The sequence below is a fragment of the Fulmarus glacialis genome, unplaced genomic scaffold (assembly GCF_000690835.1).
Source record: "Fulmarus glacialis isolate BGI_N327 unplaced genomic scaffold, ASM69083v1 scaffold13454, whole genome shotgun sequence".
Classification (NCBI taxonomy): domain Eukaryota; kingdom Metazoa; phylum Chordata; class Aves; order Procellariiformes; family Procellariidae; genus Fulmarus; species Fulmarus glacialis.
Genome location: NW_009208810.1, coordinates 16,654 through 42,481, shown reverse-complemented (window position 1 = coordinate 42,481; position 25,828 = coordinate 16,654). Strand labels below are relative to the sequence as shown.

The 25,828-nt window shown below is 37.1% G+C and overlaps 1 protein-coding gene across 1 annotated transcript in view; it reads right to left on the bottom strand.

Moving 5' to 3' along the window:
- The window catches only part of LOC104075959 (kinesin-like protein KIF16B), a gene marked incomplete at its 3' end in the record, with an annotated part of 49,832 nt that overhangs the window by 23,142 nt on the left and 862 nt on the right, over window positions 1-25,828 (bottom strand). The window contains exons 2-11 of the mRNA XM_009576634.1: window positions 25,491-25,604; window positions 20,978-21,094; window positions 16,681-16,778; window positions 16,066-16,175; window positions 15,300-15,442; window positions 13,749-13,917; window positions 13,421-13,552; window positions 10,349-10,524; window positions 8,355-8,420; window positions 5,134-5,193 (exon numbers count right to left, since the gene is read on the bottom strand). Coding sequence (XP_009574929.1) covers window positions 5,134-5,193; window positions 8,355-8,420; window positions 10,349-10,524; window positions 13,421-13,552; window positions 13,749-13,917; window positions 15,300-15,442; window positions 16,066-16,175; window positions 16,681-16,778; window positions 20,978-21,094; window positions 25,491-25,604 — 1,185 coding nt within the window. The remainder of the gene's footprint in view (window positions 1-5,133; window positions 5,194-8,354; window positions 8,421-10,348; window positions 10,525-13,420; window positions 13,553-13,748; window positions 13,918-15,299; window positions 15,443-16,065; window positions 16,176-16,680; window positions 16,779-20,977; window positions 21,095-25,490; window positions 25,605-25,828) is intronic.

Genomic DNA, 25,828 nt, shown 5'->3' with positions numbered 1-25,828 from the left:
ATAACTGTTTGGTATTAGTCCGTGTTTATTCATCACGGCAAATTAAGAGTATTTCATCTCCCGCAAAAAGAGGCACAATATAAAAAAAAAAAGGTGCATGTTAATGCTTGAAGATAGACATACTAGCAACAGTGTTCTTCCCCAGGTAGGAACAACGATTGTTAAGCCACAAAAATGTACTATTAACCGGTACTCAACCGAAGGGCACCGAAAAGAAAAAGATCAAATCAACAGTGTTCAATAACATATTTACACAACATGTGGTGAAGTACTGCAGCAGAATTAGTATTATTGATGAAGGAGAGGCTGTGTCACTAAATCCAACAGGACAAAGCCAGCTGAAGCAGCTACTAGTTAAACTATTGATCATGAGAATTAGACACACACAAAAAAGACCCTGTCCTTTAATAGACTCTGTGAACACAGATCTCTCTGCATCCTTTGACATCAGTTGAGCTCTGCCACACAAAGCTAATGACATGATTAGAATCAAACAACAGGATAACAAAATAAAAGGTAACTCTAAATCTACTTAGAAGTAAAAAAAAAAAAAAAGAGCATCTGAATACCTTAATGCTAGGTACAGATTTAATGCTAGGTACAGATGACATACATCAAAGAAGGCTAAAGCAAAAAGTCAAACCAATTTCTACACAAACAGTAAAAGGGGAAAAGAAATTTAAAATAAAGTTGGGAAGAAAAAGCAGCAGAGAATTATATAAAGAAGTACACATTTTAAAAAGATTAATATAAAAGCTGCTAAAGGTTAGAGAAAGAAATTGGAACATGCACAAAAGATGACAAAAATAAGATGCCAGTAAAAGAAAAAGATCTCTGGGAGAACGACAACACATGCAGTCAAATATAGCAGCCACATCAAAAGAAGTTTTGTACCAATTAAAGCCTCAAAGAAAGAGAAAAATCGAAAGTTGGATAGGTTACCCTAACATCTTAGAAAGCATCCAAAGAAATTACAGACCCCAGGATTGATCTTTAACAGAACAATACCAAAAGGACTAAACTAAGGAAAAGAGCAAACAGTTTTTCTTCCCCCTCCTCTTCTCTTTGGGGATGTGTACAGAAGAACATTAACAGAAGGGGGGGGGGGGGGGGAATCCATAGAAAGATTCAGTAAGAGTGAGATGAAAGCAAAATCCTAGATTTAAGTGCTGAGGTTGCTAGACACCTGGAGATAGAGAAGCAATGTAAAGCAGTGCTGTTTTGTAAAGTGCAATTCTTTTGACAGCTGGTGACATTTGAGGAAATAACCCAAGGGCTGTGGGCTTCAAATCAAACACTTGCTTTGGTTTTCGATGCACTACTTTACCCAATGCTGAAGCATCATTCCACATATTTATTAGGCTTATTAAGCACTAAAATACCCTCCCTTCGATTAAAAAGAAGGACAGGGGACAGATTGTAATACTAGGTTAGTAAGGTTAGGGTGTCATGTTGTATTATAGTGAGGAGGTCAAGGATGAAAACAATCACCATCATTGGAAACAACACTTGTCACTTCAGACAGATCAACAATGCCAAGAAGTTGCCATGCTACCCAGTAAAGGATGGAGTCAGCACAAATTTAAAACCCTGATGTATGCAGTGTCCTAATCTTTGCATAAGGAAAACGGGAGGATTTGGGCTTTAGGTGTGAGTTAACAGTAATTCAGACTCCAGAGGAACCCAGACAGTCGCCCTGCGAAAGGGCTTCTTCCAAATGCATGAAAGAAAGAGAGCGAGCTACCAGTACTACCATCACCAGTCCAAGACATGTCCAATCTGATGACAGCGTATATGAAGGATTATACAAGATGTCCACAGCTGATAATGGCATCCAGCCATACAGACTCTGCACCAAATCCAGTACTGACAACATTTATAGATAGGATAGTTCAACATATTCAGTCTAAAGATGCACACTGTGATGGAAAACCGTAACTTTGGGTGAACTACATAGAGACAAATGTCAGAGGGGATAAAAGCTACAAGCAGAAATAAGGAAGAATACTGGGATGTACATGTCAGCTGCACACACGGCACTGTGCCGACTGCAATAATTGAATTTTGAGCTGCCAAATACTTTTTATCAAAAACTTGCCTTCGCACGGTATTCTCTCTTCCTTAGTATTTTCTGGCTGGATAAGATTTTCCATTCTCTATTATTTTCAAGGTAGCATTTAGATGTTGCTGGTCTAATTTAAAACAAGGTTCAAACTAACTGGCAAGGGTGAACAAGTTTCAGGAACATCTTCCCTGCAAAACAGTACGCATCGCTTCTTTGTCAGGCCTGATGAAAGCACTGTATTCAGTAAAAGCTAGGTAACTTTTTCCAGCAGTATCTGTTGATCTAGTAGAAGACACCAGCATGCCCTATGAATCTGGCTTCCTGTATTTTACAAGGCTTATGCAAAATCCTTTCAATTATTTTGGATTTAAACATTAACAGATTTTCCCATCAGCCTGCGAGAACAATTCAAAACCATGTGAAATCTGATATTTAGAACTTAGTATGAAAAAGCATAACTACATATAATAGAGTTGGAAACCCCATTCTACTAGCAAGTGCACTTGCATCTGGCAGGCATATATGAATAGGTAATAGGTAGCTGTTTACATCAATTTTCAAAATCAACTGCCTACAAGATTTGGAGCAAAAGGTGTTAGGGACTGAAAAGGAAAAGGTTTTTAATTCTCTAAGCCTGCTGCAGGGCAGGAACTGAAAGGCAGCAAGTATCTCAGCACTGCAAGCCCGGGGGGAGGCAAGGGGAAGCAGGTTTTAAACATAAATACAAACATGAAGTTCTAAGTCCCTTAATGAAGAATGTCCTGAAAGTTACTGGATTATGGCATGGAAAAAGTTGTGACTGTAGTGAGGAGGACATACAAAGACAGTTTCATTTCTCAAAGGGTGCCGAGACATTCTACTTTTACAAACGAACAATGTCTCTGTGTGCAAGAGGGGGCACATCAATAGCGAAACGAAAAAGCCAGTGAACGTATAGGGAGTCCATTACAAGAAACACCGCTGCTCTCTAGAGTTTAAAATCTGCTTTCCAGCGACTCAGCCTAGCAAACTTCCAAAAAGCCCTTTTCCATTCGTACGCTGGCAGTGATTTCAGGAATCGTTAAACAAGAAGTGAATAAAAATATGGATAGCTTCAGTAAAACAGTGTAAAATAAAACAGTACAACCAAGAAATCTTTTGCAGATTTTCAGTTTTTCGGGGCCAAGAAAGTTTTATCAACTGCCTTTAACCCAAAAGTGAAATATAAGCTATGTTTGTGTACTCAAATATCAGCATATAAAGTGCAAAATACAGAAGCTGTATGAATTAAACTAACAAGAGCTCAGTACCAGAAAAGTAGAATTACAGCTTCTGTGTTTAAGTCCTTTATATTCAGCTATTTAACAAATGCAGCTTTCCCTTGTTTATATGAACTGTTCAGTCAACACCTCCTACAATTCTGTAATTTCTGTGCAAGAATCAGTGCATTTCCAACATAAAGCTTTACAAACTTCTCATATGCTACCTCATGTTCACTTTCACAATTGACCAAAATTCACAAATTCTCCATGTAGCAATGAACTCCCCAATCCAGACGTGAGTAAAGAGAGGATTAATAAAGTTCTATGTACGCGTAGATGCTTCAAAACAACAAAGTAACACAGAAATAATGTAAAATTGGACCCAAAACATCTCTGAGGAATATGCAAATGGTAATTCCCAGTTCAGTATCTGGACAGACATTAAACAGTCCATTCTGTCACACCATCTGCTAGGCAGTTACCAACCCTGCTCTGTTTTCTATGCTATTTGTGCTTTATTTTTATTTTTAAGCATGGAGCCATTCAACTTATTTGGAACTCAGAAAAAAGACATGGTGGTGAACTTTAATTTTTTCTTTTAAGGAATCAAAAAGTGAACCAAAAAATCAACTATAAAAATCAAGTTTCAGATCAGTGACAAGGAGAATTAAAAAATTACTTATAAATGCTTGCTTGAATGGCATTCCAAACAAGTTTATGTTCAGCATATACAGCAAGTCATGAAAGCTTAAGCTTTGTTTTCAAAGTTTTTATTTAACAGAACAGTTAAAACATTTGGCAAAAAAATGTTAGCCTACGTTATGGAAAAGAAATTGTGGGAATTATTGCTCTGTGTGTGTACACACGCACATGTGTGCTTCTATGCGCGTATGGAATCATAAAGTAGCCCATTAAAATATCACCTCAGACTATCAGCTTAATTACGAGCCAAATGCCAACATAAAATCTTACCAGTAGAACTGGACAGCAGGTAAGCAAAGATACATGCAGAGAACACAAAAGTCTCAGTCTACATCATGCAAAAACCACAGTACAGTAATCACCAAGTTGCCCTCTCGGATCTGTACTAAATCTACAAAACTCAAGAGAGCACTGTGTGAATTTAACTGCTCCAGAAGTAGTCTGAAGTCATATAAAGAGCGCAATGCAGGCCAGCTTATGTGAACCAGTTGCAAAAATCCCTGTGCTTGGGACTCCAGAGCACGCTTAGGTCAGATGCATCTGTTTGGCTCGATGAAGACCTACTGGAAGAAATTCAACTGCAGAAATCCCATTGAAAGTTGTTTTTCAAGTTTACAAGCCATTTCTAACCAAAACGTGAATCTGAAGGCCAATGCAAAAATCTGTATCCACTATGCACCACATTCACTGAGATACCCAATGTAATATAAAAGGCAATTATTCACAGGTCTTGATACAACACAAACACCAAGGGGATGAGGGATCCACTTGTGCTTGCCCCAGGTTTTCTTCATTTGCAACTCAATAAAAACATTCAGTATTTTAAAGATTTGTAAGAGAGAAGCTGTTCAGCACTGAGGTCACTATGAGGTGAAGAAAAGAAAGAGTTGTGCTCATTTTTATTAATAATTCTTTAAAATCTTATTCAAAAATACCACTGTGCTGAATATTTACTCATAAAACCTCTCGAGAACGAATTCTTTGGAATAAGCCAAAACAAGACTGAGAAAATTTTGTGTTATTAAATAAAGCCAAAGAAGGTGACTTAGAATAGGAACTTTTTTTGAAAGAAAAACTCTAAGGCTAGTTCAAATGCCAAATTGAAAATTTATTTATTTTCCTTACTTTCAGAATATCTTGGGTTTCATTCCACTTGTTTGTCCACTCTTTGGTCAGTTCTTGCACCTATAAAAGAAAACAAATATTGGAAAAAAAATCACATCTCTTCTAAAGTCCTTGATAACGCATTGTCAGAGAAGTACTAAATATTTGTGCAATTCTTTGTGAAGTTTAATACTTAAACATTTAGAAGAGCACTATTGCTCCTGCAATAAGTGGCCATACCTACAATTTCTCTCTCTCAAAAAGGAAAATCACAAAATTCTTATTTATAGTATAAAATGAAACAAAGGACATGGATAGCCACTTCAAATAATGGCAGGCATTTTCAAAGAAAGGGAGTAATTCCATAAAGTGCTTCATCACTCCTACAAAGTTTACTGCCACAGATTGATCCCGTAGCTGTAAAAAGACGACAGCTCCTTTCCTACAGCGCAGGTAGGCATGTTCAGGCTGAAATACCCTCCAGAAATTGCAGAGGATGGCATGCAGGGGAAGAAGCAGACAGGCAGCCTTCAGGAGAGAATCAGAGCAAAGTTTACTGCAACTTAGAAATCACACACTTGGTTGAAATCCGCACAGAAGTGAGAAGCTGCTTGCAAAGACAGTACAGACAGGGAAAGCGTTGGGTATGAATGCTTAGGTTTTATCCTGCTTTTCCTACTCATCCTACTTTCGTCCATCTCGTAAGTTAACTTTCATAGCTCCCATACCAGTAAAGGCTCTTGTCATTTCAAAAGTCTTTCAGACTTTTTCGAAAACAGAGCATAGAGGTGCTTCAGGCAGACCTACCTCAAAGCTCTGGCTGACTTGGAACCATGATCACCTTAACTAGAATATAGAGAGACACTTCCATTTTTTAAATCACCTGACTTCTGTGCAGGAATTAAATACATAGACTTTTAAAAACATACACAATCATTTATTATTTGAATTTACTTCAACTGCAGAAAGCAAAAAAAAAAACCACACCCAAACACCACACCACACACAAAAAAACCCAAAACCAACCAGCTATGTCCCTTTATTACTTGACATATAAAACCACTGTAGAGAAGAAAAAAAAAAAAAGGTCATCAGTGCAGTTCCTCCAAATATCTCCACATTTGCTACCTGCAGCCTACTATCTTAGCTGTCTTTGCAGATCAGCTGCAAATTGATCAATGGGAACTAAAGAAGCTTCTCTCATCTTTACCTGTATCTCAAGATTTCAACTGAGAAAAGCAAATACATCTTTCAGTGCATCATATCAGGCCTAGTGCTGCTAATCAGATTGTTAAAACAAAAAATAATTGAAAAGATTAAAGAAAAACATGAAGGAGGTCCATCACAAGTCTATTCACCGTACCAGAACAATTTCTATTCCTCAGAAGTCATTTAAATGTTGTTCTTATACAAGGACAAATCCACTTATTAAAGAAAGCTACCATATATTTTTCAGATAATTTAAATATGGTGATAAAGTCTTTAGATCTGTATAAACAAATTAATTATTGCACTCATTCAATTATTAAAAAGCTATAACCACTGCAATATCTACTAAGAATTTTCACTAATTATGTCTATTGTAATTATCATGAATAGTAATCACATAATCTTCTAATGAGGCTGACAAAAGATAATAAAATATGCTCGATATACTCTCCACACAGGAGGGGCCAACACTTCTGAGCAGGACAAGCGGTGATTACTGTCAGAGCATGAATAACATACTCTAATTAGCATAGAGTCAGCAGTTTATCTTACTCTGCTACTTTTAGATTAAAGCTTTATGTTTGTGCACAAAAATAAAAGCATACTACACGTACTAACAATATTATCATTCATCTCTGATTCAGCTAAAAAATCTTTAAAACGTAGTATGAATATGAAAAAAAATAATTTGCAACTGAAGGCCCATGGTACAGTTACATAGGTCCTACTTTAATTATTGAATACAACACAGTAAGATTCCTGCATATTATACAGAGTTGTAAAATGTGTTCCTAGCAGAAACTTGGCTTATGGAGAAGCCTGGAGTCTACTTTGCAGCTATGGTTCATACTAATACAAATATTTCACCATTTTTGTCCTGAAGTTTATTTTTGAAGTATCATTTCACTGAAAAGTATTTCAACATGTCTTTAAAATTGGTATTACCAATGGGAATCCTGAAAAGCGCAGACAGATTCCGTACCAATTACTTATGTCAAAACAGGATTCTCAAAGCAATGCATTCATTCTCTAATTGTAAAGGTCTAAGCAGCACCACTGTAAACCTTACAATTTAAACCAGCTAAGAAGCCCCTATTTTTTAAAAGCATCACATCTACATTTGATTGGCATCTTGTCAACGATATTCAGAACTAAATATGTGCTGCCATGTAGCTGGATGATTCCAAACACTTTCCTCTCTGTTTTTCCAAAGTCTGAGTGATACTAATGTTATAAAACAGTTTGCAGTAGCTTTAAAAACAGGCAAGTATATAGAAAAGAACTAACATAGAATGACAGAATAAAGAATGAAAGATTGCAAATTAGAGAAATGAGAGTACCATTATATGTAAATTCCTTTGGACCCTATGAGTAAGTCTAAACTGTCTGGGAATTTTTCCCAGCCCCTACATTGGGTTGCATTACTAAAACAACTTGGTGTGAGGCATACTACGAAGTACACCTCGATCTTAGACGCTCCCCCAAAAAGACAGCTAATTAGGCACAGAACATATTTGTACGTATCAGAATTAAAGACTGAAATTTTCTGAAAACCTACCCTACAAGTTATTGATTACTTGAAAACATCGAAGAGTTGACCATTTTCCCCCATAAATCTTTTACTGTATTTTCTACACACTGAATGCTTTGTTATTGTGATTACTGGTTACTGATTACTCTGATTTAGTGGCTTTTCCCCTCTCTATTCTATCTACAAACACACTTTTTTAGTAAGACAAGCTGGCCTGCGAACAAATATTTTCATTAAATAGAACTGTCATATAAATATCAAAGATACACTTTGTTCTTAGTTATAATGTTACCCTACACTAGTAGGTTAACAAAATTACAAGTTCACACACAGGTTTTGTTTTGTTTTTTTCTAAAAAGTACCAAGACAATGCTGTTTGGAGGGAGAAAATTTAGTTGTGTATCAAAAAAATCCTGAAAATTACTGACACTCTTGTATCCAGACACCCCTCCTTTCCTTTTTTTTTTTTGTTTAGAAACTGTTTTATGAAATTATAACTCACCCTTGCTTCGTTCTGCTGAAGCTTTTCTTCCATACTTAAAGCTGTTGGAGAATCCAAGAGCGCGATCTAAAATTGTAAAAAGTTAACATCGTCAAGTTAAAAAAAAAAAGGAAGGAAAAAAGTAACAATTTCTGGCAGAATCAAATGACAGAAATGCAATTGTTCAGTTTTTTTGATTATTTAGGATGAAGTATTTTAAACTCTAATATATATCATTTTACCTTGAAATATTGTAAACGGAGTAATCAAAATCTTGTCAAAGCAGATAGTTCAAATACAAATCATCGGTTTGAGAGTACTATTTTCATTCACTGTGTATACACACGGTCACACATGCAGACGCTGAAACTGGACGCAAGTTTGTAACGGGTAATTCCCGATACATCTATCTTTCTATTTCTGTTAAACGTGAAAATTTATTATGCATCAATAGTTAACCATTTTGCTATAATACATATGTATATTGCTTATCTTTAATCAATACATATTATGGTAACTGGCCTTAGAAAAGGAAAACTATTACACGACACGCACACGCACAAGCAATACTCCTTGTTATGTGACCTTCTACACTGAATCCAGCACTATATTTTGGTAACCAGTATCTTTGGTGATCTACAGAAGCATTTGCAATACAGTATTCCGGGAATATAAAGGAAAACCACAAAACAAATTATACAGAGATTTATATTCTACTGTGCATACATAACACCACCTGCTGTTTTATCAACCATCACAAATTCAATTAACTTAAGCAAGTTCTCTATTGTCTCCCACACAGCCATCTATCACATCCTACAACTGAACCAGCTTTATTTTGTGATATCCACCGTTTTACAGCTTGGAACTAGGTCAAAGCATTAGATCTTCAAAGGGGTCCAAGTTACATCTACTTTGCTAACTCTAAATCAAACCCTATTTCAAAAATAAATTAACTTTCCCCTCCTAAAGAATACGGGAGAAACACAAGTATAATAGAGTAATTCAACCCCATAAAGAATTTTCTAATTGTTTGTAACAAAGCAGAGCTCTCCGCTTCAGTCATCTACAATACCTGTTACTGCTTCCAACTGTGGTCCCATCCCCTTTGTCAGCGAATGTTTCATAGCATGAAATCTAGCTGAAGTACTAGCCTTCCGTTAAAAAAAGTCTATGCCGAACTGGCATTTCACATTTAGATGGCACAGCCCATCTAAAATAAAATTAGATAGTTCTAGAAATAAATCTGAAGTATCATTTCAGATACTTCCAAATCGTATTTGCTCAAGTGTGAAATCTAGAAGTCCCGAGTGACATTATTTAGAAGAGATGACTGGCCTGAGCCAATTGCATATTCCTTATTGTTATCTTGGTTTCACCATCCTGGAAACAGAGGAAATTAAGCCTAACTGAGCTTGTGCAGCAAATGTTTATAGCGGCTGATATAGACAGAAGAAAGAGAATCATGCAAAAGGGAAGTATAGCGTGACACATGTTTTCTTACACCACCACTGAAAATACTTTTACATATTCAGCATATTACATCTTTCTAAGGTACTGTGCAGCCAAACACAAATAAAATGTATTGTTCAAACCCATCCATACTCCCACATTTTTATATTTATGCATCCTAAGATACTTTATACCTTCTGCTTCTTTTAAGATACTAGATAAAGTACCTCTTCAGTCCATCAGTCTAGACCCAGGAAATATGTTACTGTTCAGTCTCCTTACGCTGTGGTGACTACCTGTTCCACAGCCCACTGCAATTAAGCTCTGGTTATATTAAGAGAAAGCTAAAAGCTTTGGGATCACAATTTTTCCCCCCTTACGTTAAAAGAAGTAATCTGTTGGCCATATGGAAACTGATTCAATCAGGAAAATAATATTCATTCATAGCCTCATAGAGCTTGTTTACTCAAATCAATATAATGAAAGATAATTATCTCATTACATTCTAGAAATAGATGTTATAACTCAAGCAAAATTACACATAAATTTTAAGTAAAGCTAACCTGATTCCCTTGAGCAAGCAGGGCTTTTAACCGGGCTATTTCAGCTCTCAGCTCACGGATCAGTTTGACGTTAGGATCCTCATTAATAGTAGGCTTGTTGATGATGTTTTTGGCTCTATTTGCATAGCGAAGTGTACTTAAAGTTTCTCCATAATTGACATCAGCAGGTGAAATAGCTAAGGAGATGAAATCAGAAACAGTTTATCCAGCACCGTATGTTTCATTTAGTAAAGTTAGTTTATATTTTAAAAGTCAGATAAACTTCATGTGGATGAAGAGACAGAAATACACGATTAACCAGTATGGCTACAATTTGTTCCAATTCTTCACCTAGCTCCACTGCTTTCATGTCACTGTAACTTTGCTTAAGTAAACACTGTATTAGAAGAGTGTATTAGAATAATCAGGTCCAACAATCAAGCGTTGTAAAGAAATCTTGCTGTCAATCTACTCAACATTTACATTTCTCTGATAAGCATAAATGTCCTATATGAATACTTTACAGGCTTTCTTGTAAACTTTTTTTACAAGAACAGTAGGAAAAAGGGTGAGTATTTTATAAGTATTAACGTAATCATTGAATGGAAAAGTCATTGCAGGTAAAAACACAGTAGGTTCAGTCCAAGTTTTGAAGGGAAATTATACAGCGTTCAAACAAAAAGCAGACATGAAAACCAAAACAAGAGAAGAGCTTCTATAATTTACAAACCTAGCTGTTCTGCTGAGCTGCAGGCATCTGGCAGCGCGCAGAACTGTTACGTATCTGATGCATCAAGAGAAACCAGTATTATTTTTACAGGCAACTTAACCAGGAAAAACAATGGAGTTAAAATGAAAGTGCTAATGCCTTCCTTCACTTAATTTTCCTAACAATATACAAGATGTTCCCAATTAAAAAGATAATTACTGCATCCAAATTGATAAGCAAAAACACAGAAGAGAACACCATACAGAAACGATGCGGGACCAGAAATCTTAATTATCAAACCGAACAAGAGACCCAGAGAATCAGACAATGAAAACACCTGAAAAAACAATCAAGTAACCAAAATATTCTGCCCTTCCTCATCCTCTCAACAGTAATAAAGATTCTTTTTGTGGTAGAGACTCCCTGAATTAGGGGAGATGCGTTTGGCAACAGACTATACCTCCCCTACTATACACTATCACTTCCCTGCTTTATCTACTGTCTCCTCTCCACTACTCAATTATTCTCTTTCTGGAAGGATGTTATAATATGTTATAGAAATACGACAAATCATAATTGGATGTATTTTTATAAGAGCCTTTCCTACAGTTTGAGATTATCTTCCTGCTTTTTTTGTGTTTAGTTACAGAAAAGGCAGGCCAAACGTATCTGGACAGCTTGTCAGGCTCTATTAGGCAATTCAGTCACATTACCAGTAGAGTTACTGTTGAAGAAAAGATCAACCATCAGGGCTCTGCCTAGCAGAAGCATCGTTAATAAATGAGGAAGTAGCTGAAAAAGCAGCTGGGCACTGTAATCATTAGTATAGGCACTGAAAGCTCACTGTGTTTCTAAAACTTCTCTTCCCAATTCCCTCTGTCAAAAAAAAAAAAACCCAAAAAACCAAAAAAACACACCACCAAAAAAAAAACAACCCACCAAGTTACATGTAACTGAAAGAAAGCATCAAGAAGAAAGATGCCAGCACAGTGTTACTTAAACAGACAGAAAAACAAAGCAGAGTCTGGTCCAAGATCTTCTTTTGGTACTACTATGATCAGCCTGAGGAAAGAAAGTGGCATGGGTTCCAAAAACATTCCCAAAATCATGTAACAAAGGAACTGCCATCCAGAGAATTTGACTGTAACAAAGCGATTGAAGAACCAGAATTTGATCCAATGCATTTTATTCCCTCGATTCTGCTCTCCCACCATTCCCAAGAGACGACAGCATCAGTTAGACTGCATTTCATTTGAGCACAAAAGAGTGAGAGAAATTTCAGAGCTGCTCTTCTCTTCAAACCTTACATTCCCAACATTCAAAACATTCCCCTCCCCTTAAACATCCTCCCGGCTTCACTTGGGGTTTTTTGGGAATGGAATTCCCATTCCAACTTGTTGAAAAACCTGCAATACATACGCCATAGGTAGGTTTTTAAACCGAGCGATCCTTACAGAGTTTCCTACAGGTAAAAAGGAAACTTGCAGAAGTTTACAAGATGACTGATCATAAATAATTAAATTTAGACAAAGAGTTAAAACTCTGTGTGCATTAAAAAAGTAGGTTAAATAAAAATGATAGTCTTACCCACTGAATGTCAAAAGAGGTTGTTTCTGCTAATGCAACAAAAACCAACACAGTTTTGGAAAAGCAAACCAATTCACACGTCAGTATTGACTAGATGCACAAAACTGGAATCTTATTTTTTTACTGGGGATCAAAGTCTGCAACCTGAGCAGGAGAGGCATAAGGGGAGAGAAGTACAAGACTTTATCTAGGTCCAGGTTTGAGCACTTACCATGAGTAACAGAGCTGTCTGGAATGCAAATGCACCTCAAGAATAAACAGGAACTATTACTTGAAGTTTAACTGGTGAGATGAGCTAATCATTACACTGTGCGTGTGTCAAAGAAACACAGCAGTGAGGTAGATGTCAGAGCAAATGCAAGCAATCAGGCACATACATTTGGATGATCCTTACTTATGCAAACAAATGTCTAACGACTGTACATACACGATCTGGATGCCTTGTTACATATGTGACCAAATACTCAGCCAAGGATATACGCACCCAAACAAATAAGCTGCAGATGAAAACGAAGTTCTCAAATTCGGGAGGCATACCTGCTATTGTTCATGACAATACTGAACAACTAAACTTGTCCCCATATACACAATGAGACCCTATATAGTTCTACTGCTGGAAGAGACGTTCTGCAGGGTGTAGGTAAAGGCAAAGTGTTACTACAAAACTCAGCAAGAAAGAAATCGTTTATATGTGTACACAACATTCTGCCTTAACAAAGCATCTGGAATCTATTTACAGCCGCTCCTATTAAGCATGAAGTGTTCAGGATGCAAAAAAGTAATTTAAAAACACTTACTGGCAATCATTATAGTTTTAGAGTTTCCTCCTAGGCTATCTTTTAACAGCCAAGTCAACACGGAGTCCCTGTAAGGCACAAATACTTGTTTCTTCTTTGAAAGAGGATTTGTTGCATCCTGAGATAAATCAGCTGTGATGTGGAGGTAGGAGGAAAAAAAAAAACAAAAACAAACAAACAACAATTATGTATTTTCATTCATTTTCAAAAACAGTATGCGTTAGGCCACTATTTCTGTAAGTAAAAATTAACAGAAGTGTATGTAAAAAAATAGAAAGAAAAAAAAAACCAACCTTAAAACAGACAAGCACAAAAAACAGAGGCTTACCTAAGGCAGAAATTACATTTCCCAGAGTAACTAGAGATTTGTTAATATTCCCTCCTTCCTTTAATCTAACCCCTGTGGCACCGGTGGCATCTGCTCTCTCACTTCCAGCAAGATCTACCAAATGAATCTTGCTAACAGTTTCACAAGGCATTTCAGAATCAAATTTAGCCTACAGGAAAAAAAACAATACAAAGAAAAGTACGTTAAGCTACGAAATTCTGAAATTTTACTGAATCCAACTTAGTGGCCTTTTTCATTTCATGATTAAATTTAACTTGTTTACAATAGCAGAGCTTCAGAAGACAGGTGTATTAGAGGTGCCACAGAAAGGCATTTGGTCATGAATTGCCACATAGCTCCCATGCAAGTAGTTACGTCTTTAAATTGTGGTATTTGCAACTTTCCGGCCACTTATGCACATGCACTGACAACTGTGAATTGGTATTTACATGATGCACAGTGAACATGTGCTGCGTTCATTTTATTAAGCTTTCAACATTTATATTATATTTGTATTTAGCTTTCAACAAGTTATAGCATACACAGACACACTTATACTCAATTTGTCCCCCTGCCTCCAAGTTCAAGTAAGTAGCAATTGCAATTTTATTCTATGATTTTAACTGAGGCTTCCTCCCAATTTTTATCTTAATTCATATAAATCAACTCGGATTGCCCTGTTTCAAACTTCCTTCTACTTTGACAGTACAACAGTAAAACAAAACTCTTTGTTGCCTGCACCTTATCCTCTTCTGAAAGCTTTGCAATGAGTAATTCATCATTAGTGAACACCTGGTGCATGGGATTTTGCGTGTGTGGGGGTTTTGGGGGGAAGACATGCAAAGTTCTGTCAGGAGAGCAAACCACCTCTATGCTACCTTCTCTTCATCTAGCAGGTTATCTGTGGACTGTCTAAAAAGCCCCCCCAAAAACAATGATGAAGAGCAAGAGTCATTAGAAAAGGAGTTTACCACCTATAAACAAAAAGATCACTAGGCTCTGAGAAAACGTGTTATATCTCTCTATTATTCCATCAGTAAATCAAGGAATATAAATAGGTTTCCAATAGTAACATGAAGAGTCAGCAAGAAAACACTCAGAAAACATTTCTACACTCTACGATTTGGGCCATGGAGACAGGTTATTTTCCATAAACCTTGGATAACATCAGAGCGTAAAAGGTAGCCCATGTTCAGCTCTGGCTGACGTCTCACACAACATGCTCCTCACCCACTCCTCCTGTCACAGCACCATCGTGAAACACACTGGCACTGGTCACTGTTATTCAGCCTGAACTCCCAATAACTATCTCCTCAAAATGTATTAAATATCATTTTAAGTAATCCCATTACACTGTAATTTTCAAGATTATAATATGATAAACATATTTATAATTCTCAAGAGTATTTCACACTTTTAACTTTCCCTAATACAAGACAACAACATAGCCATTATCTACCCATACTTGCTTTTTGACAACCTTATTTTTTAATTATCATATGAACCATTGAATGTAAACACATATTAAGACAGGGGGTTTTGTTTTGTTACCTGAGTGAAGTTGATGGTGAAAATGGCATGCGACCTGCTACTGACATCATTCATTCCAGTTGCAGCCGTCGTTCTATTTATATTTCCTGCGTCCATAAGTTCCTCCACATCAGTATAATTTTGGACTAAATGTTTAGATAAATCTAAAGAAAAGCAGAGTGTTACAGCATGCTCATACGTGAACTTGATTTTCTTTACAAAAAGATCCAAACTACCCTCACCACTGCAAAATATTGCTGCAATTAGTGTTTATTGTCATACTTGTTTATCACTTGAGGAAAGGGATGAGGCCTCATGTGAACAATGGAGAACTGACACATTTACAGTAAATTAAGAAAAAAATACGCAATCTTACTAAGTGCTTAGTGCACTAACATAAGCATAATCCCTCAGGAGACATGAACCTTCCCTGGTAGAGGACAGATTAGGACAGTTAGATCCTAACAGGTTCTTTCTATCTAAACATTAAAGTTTTATAAGTTATAGTCAACAAATTCTTAAAACCAACTGCATCTCTCAACATTATTTAAAAATGTGTTATAAATTTAAAGATAAAAAGTGTGTATGTGTAATAATCTTGGGAAAGCGAGTGGGGATACAAAATGAGAAGCTATTCTCCTTTCATGCTTTTATATCAAAGGAAAGCACTGTATCCATCATCATTTATATTTTAAAAGATAAAAATGCCCCATGCAATTAGACATGGCATTTTAAAATATATAAAGGTAATAAAAGATCCAGTGCAAAACACTGAAAGCGTTTTTACCTTCAACATATGGCCCTTCTTTTGGATGTTCTCGTATTCGTAAATTATTAGTTTTTGATGACTTCCGTCTGAGAAGATCTCTCACACGTTCATTATAAATTTCCAGATAACTGAAAGAGAAAGATTAAAAAACCACTGACTGATTCAAGAGTCTTTAAAAAAAGGAAAGCCATGTTAACACTGTGTTTGAAAGCAAGATACCTGAAGAAGCAAATGGATCCAAAGCTGGCTTAAGATATTAATGACTACAGTGTACTTCTATCATAAGGAAAAAAGCCAAAAAAGCAAGAAGTAGAAAGGAAGCAGACATTAGCAAGATCAAAATCTCCTAATGCCAGCCTGAAATAAAGGTTCAAAATAAGGAAGGTGCTGTCTAGTAGCAAAGGCATTTTCATTATCATTTAAATAAAGCAAAATGCACAGCTGTTGGATTGAAGTTAGAAGTATTGCGCATTTTGACTACGACTGCCAACAAAAATCAATTATAGGACTGAGGCCAAGCATGGAAGGTTATCTGAAAAACACACACTTTTCTCAGAGATAATAAGTGAAACAGGGTGGTTGTAACTGAAACAAGTTTGATAACCAGCAAACTATTAACACACCAAGACTGACCTGACTTCTGTTCGAAAGGATGCCTCATTCCGCTTTGTTTTTTCACTTATTTTGCTGAATAATCCTTCACAAATTCGAGGTATTAAACCTACATCACCCTGCAATAACAACAATTGTTATTTCCAAGACTATATATGCATGAGCAATATATTTTGAAAAATAAAACCCAAGATCACTAGTTAAGAGTTCCAAATTCCAGAAAAGGGGAAAAGTGAAAACTTGTCAGCAAATACTCTCTTGCCCTTTATTCACCTGCAGTCGTCTTACCACGTTAATCCTCGTGTGTGTGTTGGAACGTACATATTAGCTGCAATTCTTTGCTATTGGGATACATTTGACCCCTCTCACTTAGTTCAAAGAACCCCAAAGCAGAAACTGGCTCCCCAGAGCAACATATGAACTGCCTTATCTGAATACTCTCTTTTCTAACTTCTCCTTCTACCCCATTTCACTATAGACTTGGCAACATCTGCAGAGAATGCGACAAGAGCCGTATACATGCATCCATGAGCCATTCTCATTCAAACCCCCAATCCCCAGCTCACAGTCCTTCCTGTCTTGAGACGTGCAGAAGGTCCTCTGCATAAATTAGCATGCAATAACAAAATGAAAACTACATTCACTGTATCCCACAATGCAGCCAAATTAAATTTGATACTTAACTTCTGAATGCTCAACTCTGCAGTTAAAGAGTTTTTATGCATAAAGTGCTTGGTCGGTTTAATAAAGCAAACTGAAAAAACATATTTCTTCTCACAGATCCCTACAGACTACGTGGTTTACTAGCAGGGCTGCAACTATCCGCTACAGGGTCCTTGCCACTTCAGCTAACACAGCAGCCAGCAGCAGCAGGATGTCATCTTCTCGGTTAAGCTGGCACTTGAGAATTGAGCCTCATCCCAGTAAGGCTGCTGCTCCACCACTGATGTCAAACATGTCAGACTGTGAGGCAGCAGCTAACACCGCTGAGATTTCCAGAGACTTAGCATGCAGCTCTCCTCTTCCCGTTGCTCCAGGGAGACTCCCTTCCAGCCAAGCAGCGAGGCAGTAAGTCGAAGCCAGGGTTTTCCCCAGCAGCAGAGAGGAGCAAGAGAGCGCCATGCAGCTCTGGTCTCAGCTGACGAGGGGCTGCTTGCTCCCAGCTGCCCCATTCCCACTGAGTCTGACTAGGTAGACGACCAACTACCTGCTGAGCACACCTCCTCCCCACCGCTTCAGGAAGACAGCAGCTAACACCCCTTCAGAGCTGAAATAAGTGAACATGGCTCCCAGGAATAAAGGGAGAGGACATATACATACAGATGAGCTTTGGGCTCAGAGCTGCAAACTCAGAAGTAGCTTACAAAACAGTCTGTCAGCTACAATTTGCCTCCAGTCCAAAAATGCATAAGAAATTTGATGCGATGGACTAATTCTAATTCTGTGCACCACTGAGGCAAGAAGTGTTCTTGCTCAGAGTTAGGGGCCTTGCAATTAAGCACGAGGCAACTTAGGACAAACCAGACCGAACATCCAATGTGAGCATAGCCCAGGCACTCCAGGCACCCAAGCGAGTTTGCCTGGTGGGATTCTACAGATAGCTGGCAGCAGGAAAACACGAAGACAGTGGACCACTCTGCACCAGACTCTGGCAGGGCGAGTGCTCCACGGGCAAAGATTTCTCTTCTACTTGGACCCGCACGTCCAACCCCGTTCCAGTCTGCTCCTGTGCTGGTCCCCTCTGTCCTCATTCTTCAGCTTCCCGCTGCATTCTCTGTCCCACCAATCTTCTCCCAGGTGCCAACTCCGAGCTCCTCTTCGCATTTCCTTTGCCCAGATATAATTCCTGATTCATCATCCAGTCTCTTTTTTTATTCATATTCTATCCCTCTATTTTGCCCTTTTCCAGCATCTTCCTCCTCTTAATCAGAGCCTCTCTGTCCTTCTCAAACGAGGCTTCCTTCTTTGAAATAATAATCTATTCTCTCCTTCTATCATACCTAGTCCTTCACCTGATTGCACCTTGGTTAAAAAAAAAAAACCACCACCCTAGATAAAGGGAGAAACTTGCAGCTTAATCAGGCTTTTTGAGACAGTTGCCTTTGGTAACAGAGGAGCAGCCTTTCCCAATATGTATCAATCTCTACTCCAGATAAAGTTTCAGGGTTCAGCGCTGGAATTTCCCCCATGCTTTTTTTTTTTTAAACACAGGAAGAGGAAAAAGTAAGAAATTTCTTTCATCTCATGCTTGGAAACACCTGAACAGTTTTAATTAAAGCTTCAGGAAAAAACATGAAAGATCCATCACAAAGTTTTAGGCAAATCATTAGTGTCTGACATAATTTAGCAACTGCAAAGAGAGTCTTAAAATAGGAAATAATAGCTTTAATTGAGTAACTTCAACCATAGCAATAGAGTGATGAGAAAGGAAGAACACACAGTTGCCAGCATATTTCATGAGTAAAATATACATCTTACAGAATGTACACTCTTTATTAGAAACTATATTTAAACATTTCCTCCCTTTTCACTCCATACAGCTCCAGGGCAGGATCAGCTACATCTTTGACAGTTTCCAGTCACGGAAATCTGTTGAACCAAAATAGGTGGTTCACTCCAGAGCTGAATTTTCTCATTAAAAGCCCGTTTTCCTTCTGTGCTATTTAACCAGAAAACTCCTTATTGCAATTCAAATGTACTGTTCCTTACCTATCTACCTTGGGCACAGGGAACAAATTATTCCCTTCCTTTCTGCAGCAGCCTTTCACGTCTTGGAAGACTTTTGTTCCTCCACAGTCTTCCTTTCTCTGTGTAAGCAAGTCTGACTTTCCTGATAGATCATATTTTATAGATCTCTGATCATTTCAGTATCTCTGCTCAAGACTTATTCTAACTTGAAATCATTTCTTTCTTGAAATGATTGTTGCGCACAGTATTGCAGAAGAAGCCTTCCAGAGCCAAGAACAGCAGATATTGAAAGCAAAATGAAAATAGAATTCATACTTTCTAAGGAAAAGTAGGGGGAAAAAAAAAAATTATTTCCAATTCAAGTTTTCTTATAGCATTGTAGTCTCTGTGACAGGGCCATCAATTTTCAAGCATTGAACTTGGCGGTTGAGTATATTTTACACAGGCTCTGTACAAAGCCAGATTAAAGTATTTATGTATCATGGCAAGAAGATTAGACCTTTATTATTGAATAGTGTCAAACAAACTTCAGCACCTATTCATTTGCAAAATGTCTTGATGATTACGGTCATTACGTATAGTGAGGCAGTCTCATAAAAATGTCACTTTTATAAATTTCTGAAATAGAAATCCACATCTAGGTCATAAGATCTTTTCTGGTTACAAAAGTCTGTTCTGCTTACCATTTTGAAGTTAAATATAAAGCTACTTAGTCTGTGACAACTGAAAGAAAAAGATTTACAGCTAATTTACTCTCTTAAGCTTAAGGGGGTGCAAAGTGGCCAATCTTACTACATTTCAAATGAGTGATCTATCTAAGGAAGGACAAGTGGCAATACTCCCCTTTTCAATTCTGCTGGGAGAAGACATGCTGTATTTTTTTCCCAAGAATTAAAGGAGAATGAAACCTGTAGAGGTTGCCTTGCAAACAGGCTTCCTCAGTCGGCCCTTTCAAACTGCTCCACTCCCAACAGTTTAGTGGGTTCTTTCTGTCCTTGTGCAGTCACGGAAGCAACTGCAAGAAACTTCACTCACAAACTGCCAAATGCCCCTCCTACCATACCTTCCTCTTCCAGGGTCTTCGCTGCAGTTCTCAACAGGACTTAACCCTTAAAATTAAAGTTACTGTAGCATCTCATAATGGTTTGCTGAAACTTACATTTAGCAACTCTCATCCCCAGTTTCTACTCTTCACTTGATAGCCTTGTCTAAACAGGGGCCAAGGAGCTATCTTCTGACCTTTCTAAAGAGGTCTAAAAAACAGATCTCTTCAGAAAGAGCCGATCATTCCTGTTCTCAAAATCAGTATCTTGTTTTTTGTCTCGAGTTGGGCATAGAAAATCAGCGGTAACATTTGAAATGTTTGGCTTTGTTACTGAACAAAAATTATTGCTTCTTGTCCAGCACAAGAGAGTATCACTTAAAGACACTTCTTCCAACTGTAAATATCTCTCTATAAAAGAAACAGCTTCTAAAACCTCTGATTACTACTAGAAGGTATGGTACATGGGGGGTCAGTAGCATACAGACAGGATCAGCAATAATAATTCCACAAAAACACGCTCTTACAATAGCATAATTTCAATGCTTTGCTACAGAATAAAAATGCACATTTGCAAAATCAACATACCGCATTTCCCATCATGGTGTAGGACTTCCCAGATCCAGTCTGTCCATATGCAAAAACACAAGCGTTGTAACCTTCAAAGGCAGATTTAAGCACATCTGTACCAAGATTTTTGAAAACCTAAAACCAAAGAAAGTTTTTTAAGACAACGGAAGCTTGGGGATAAAAGTTGTCATCAGTCCAGCATGGCAAATATTAAACAATAAACTACCACCATATAAGCTATTGGCATCAACCAATGATATTTACTATAGGACAGGAAATCAGTTCTTCAAATAAATTACTAAATTCTACTACCGTATTTAGTTTACAGCACTGCAACAGTGTATTTTCTATTTCTTTTTCTGTCAGAGATCTACTTGACATGCAGAAGTATAAAAAACCACTCCCTTCTTTCTATAGCTCCAATTTCTTTCAGCTCATCTCAGATACTTCATTCACTTTTCCTTATTGTTAATATCTATTCACTTTTTATATCTTTGCCAACTCTCCATGTTTTGCAAATATCCAGCCCCTTCTCAAAAGGAAATGTTTCAGTGATCCTGTCACTTTCTTGGTTTGTGTTTTTGGAGGATTTTGGTTGGTTGGTTTTGGTTTTTTGCTTCAACCAAGTGTAAGAAAATGGACTATTATTTTCTCCCTATTTCCTCCCTAACTAGCTTTTACATACCAATACTTTCTAGGCTGGCAAACATGGAAACATGTTTTCTATGTGGTAAGTGACCCCCTTTCCTCAGCTAGCCCCATCTCTTTTGTCCTCAAAGTTTACCTCTGAAACTGGTAATGATCCCTCCTCCACATCCCATAATATAGAGGTCTATTCTCACCTAATGAGTTCAGCTCTCAGCAGATGCCTTCATCACCTTCTTCTGCAGTACTACCTCCAGTATCCCTCCCAGATTTCTGACCTTTCATTATCACTACCCCTCATTTCCACCCATACCGCGCCACTAGCCCACTGATGCAGCTTCTCTCTCAATGAAACTATTAATCTGGGTCTCCCAATCCAAACATGATTTTCAAAAATCTCATAGATGCTTCATGTAATTTGGCTACTAGTCTGTGGTTCATGTGATTTAAATTAACCAAAGACTCCAAGTCATTATTAATAGCGAATGGCACATACAGACTATAATCATGCCACTGCTACAAGGGAGGAGTGCTGGGTAATTTCTTTAATCGTTAATGCTCAGTTGCAAGCATGCCTTTGGAATACTTAACTTGACCTCCCCTTGAGCAAAGGAGTTACAATGCTGTAATCTGTTACACTTCTCAAAGAGGAAGAGTATAAAGATCAGCCAAAGCACAATTTCCCTTTTGCTTGTCATTTGAAAAGGAGCATCTTAGCTGAATTCTCCCTCCTGAGTAACTGCTCCTTTATTTTTTCCCCTCTTTTCCCTTTCCCTATGTCCAAGTTTTTACCTCACCATCTGGACCAAGTCTTTATGCACTATTGCTTTGACTGCATTTTCTCTTCTAAAAATTTGTGTATACTTTGCAAAGTGATTTGAGGTAGCACATAGAATAGATGGTTACAGTCAGTGTTGTCTGAACACAGAGGCTCAACACACAGGTTAGAAGACAAGACATCGTTAGGATGGGACTTTGTCAGAACCAAACGACTGGGACACCGGTTTGTCTCAAAAGGGCAGTAAATTCATCAAAATTCTATTTGTTTCTCTTCCATGTATACAAACTAAGTAGCTTCATGGTAAATTGCCACTCCCACTCTAGTTTTTGAATACTAAAGCGTATTTTGCATCTACAAGGCATATTAATGGTGCATGTAGTATTAGACAGACTTCCATTTATCATTTTTCTGCTTTTCAAAAGGAAAAATATAATAATCATGAACAAAGCGCACTAGGCAACCGCATTACCAACATCAAGATCAATTTTATTCCATGGCAAGATGAATATGAATGAAAGACGCCCTTTTTTTTATGCCACTGGTGCAGTAAACTGGAAATTCTGCAGCAACTCGATAAGAGCTTAACTACAAAGTCTTCCAATTAAATATGAAATGAATAACACAAGCAAAACAATAGCTTGTGCAGCATTTGTTTAGAAATTGCACTCCCATGGTTTGAAAACTCCTTTTGTTTTCAATGTGCTGCGCACATTGTAATTAAAACAACACGACACAGGGACAATACTATTTTTGTGGCTGAGCACGAGAAGTTAGCATTCTTGCCAGTAAGGATGAAGGAGGCAGCCTAGGGCTGTGGGACACACCGTAATAGCAGAATATTGAACGTGGACATCTAAGCCATGCTTAGGATTTATTGTTAGCATCCTATTACTAAGAACCACAAAGCTCACAGCTTTAACCAAAAAAAAAAAAAAAAAAAAAAAAAAAAATCATTGCTCAGGGCTGCTGCAGCAATCCCTATATGGGCATTTTAATTTTTTTTTCCCATAAGCTCCTGACACAGGTAAGTTATACTGATCTTGCCTCAACCTGACCTGCTCTGAAACAGAGGCAAAATGGCACCAATAAGGAAAAACTTAAAATAAGGAAAACTTAATTTATCACTTATATGTGGAAATTGGACATCAACACAGGATACAACTTGGATATCCATTTATATTAATTCAGGTTTCCTTTGCAAATGGCTATTTTAACAAGAATTAACTTCATTATTTCACAGCACATTCAGATTCTGGAAAAAAATTGCATTGCAACAGCCTAACAACACAATGGGCTCTCTTCCTGGGATTCTTCTAATGGGGTCTTGCCTAACATAGCTTTCCAGAAGTATGTAAAGTCAGGTAAAGAAACAGCTACCTAAAGGATGCAAAAATTAAACATCCATAAACCTAAGCCACAATCGGTGCTTAAGAAGAATTTCTAAATTTCATTTTAGAAATGAAAAAGTTCATTTTGCAGACTTTTCCAAATATGCATTGATACACCATTAATACCGTTTTATGGAGATGTACTCATCTGTATCAGGAAGAACTGAGAATACGGTAATCAGTTATCACTCAGAATTATATGCATTTTCATGAAACTAAGTAATATTAAACTAAGACCCTAATCGATTTGTATGAGCAAACCTAAGGCAATCATTTGTTGCGCCTGCAGAACCACAACCAAAAATCTCAAGCTTCCGTTAGAATCAGAACAGAAAAATACATAATCAAAGCTGCTTTAATTAAAATAAATAAATAACTCTCTGCATGCTCAACTTAAAGCATTTGCTAAAGTTCTAGTAAAGCCACATGGCCTGAAGCACCTGCTTAAAAACATTCACTAGAAACTAGGATTCCAATCATTGCGCTCAATACACTACTACTTGAATTTGCCACAGCACTGAAGTAATTAGGGTATTTCTACATTAATGTCCAAATAGATTTATACTTCTTGATATTTCAGAGAATATCGCCAAAACTGTGTTACTTAGAAGAACATCATGAAGAAATAACAATCCAGAAAGTTTAAGAATATACATGATCAAATGTTTGGATTAAACACTAACTATTACTTCAGTGAAATAAAGAAAGCAGCTTTCAGAAAAAAGAGGACCTACCGCTTACATTGATGGTTAAATAGAAATTTCAAATATAAATTCCCTATCAAACAATTACAGTCATTATATATAATGGCAAAACTCGTCCTTCTCATAAATATTTAACATTGGCTTCAACTTACTGTTTCTTAATATTAGTTTTAATTCTGAGGCTTTTTAGGATTAGCCATACCAATATCCCTGATTTTGGGGGTTACAGAAGAGATGAGGTACATACCAAAAAGGTAAGTATCCAACTGGCTTACAGGATATTCAGCAAACCCTTGCATTATTTTAAGGGGGAAGAAATAGTCTCACTTTGAGCTTACAGCATCCCAAGTTCCACAAAACCAAAAGAGATGATAGCAATTACAGAACACTTGAATTTTACTTAATAATTTTATTTGGGAATGTGAAATAGCAAAAAGGTTCAATGTTCACATGAAATGCGAGGTCAGGGAGGGTCTATCTGTTCATTTAAATAATGCCTATAGCTCTGAGTTTGATTTTCTGTTCTGAGTGCGCAGGAAGAAAAGCAGTTTTGTCCTTTCCTAAGCTGAATATTCAAGGGAGGAGAAAGAAGAATCTTCTTTAAAGTGTACCAAGACTTTTGGACAAAAGCAGCCCACTTCAGCCAGATAAGAAGAACGTTTCAGTCTAAGTGAATTAAAGATATATGTTTCTAAAGAGTGATTTTTTCAAAAAAGCTTTTCAAAAACAAATCTAGTGCTCAGAGAAGTTCTCTAACTTGACCTTACAAGACCAATCATACAAGAGAACTAGAAAGAAGCATTTAGCCTGCTCTATTAGAAAACACAGCACTTAATAACGTTAGATAAGTTAAAAGGAAACAAAACAAAATTCAAATTCTCAGGTACCTAGGGAATTTCTATATTACACAAGAAGCACTTTCAATGGAAAGAAGATTCAAAGAATGCTTTCATGTTAAAGAAAAGGGAAAGGGAAAAAAAAAAAAATCAATTATTAACATTCAGAAATCCTACCATTTCTTGACAAACAAAGCTGGGACTTTTACTGTCTGCTGAGAAATAGGAAAAATCGTAGGTAAATGTCTTAGTCCTTTCTCGTCCTGTGTCTCCAGTACCACCCTCTGGTACCTATTTTAAAAAAAAAACAAAAAAAAAAAAAACAAACACCAAACAATCCACCAGGTGGTACAATACATCCTCACGAAGTAATTAAAAACATTTTACAATAACTAATCAGAAAGCAAATTTAACATAAGGCTATACACATTTAGCAATTTATAATGACAGGTTAGCCTATTATTCCAACAGAAGTGAAAAAGTTAGCAACAGATACACTCTTCAGCAAGGACAGT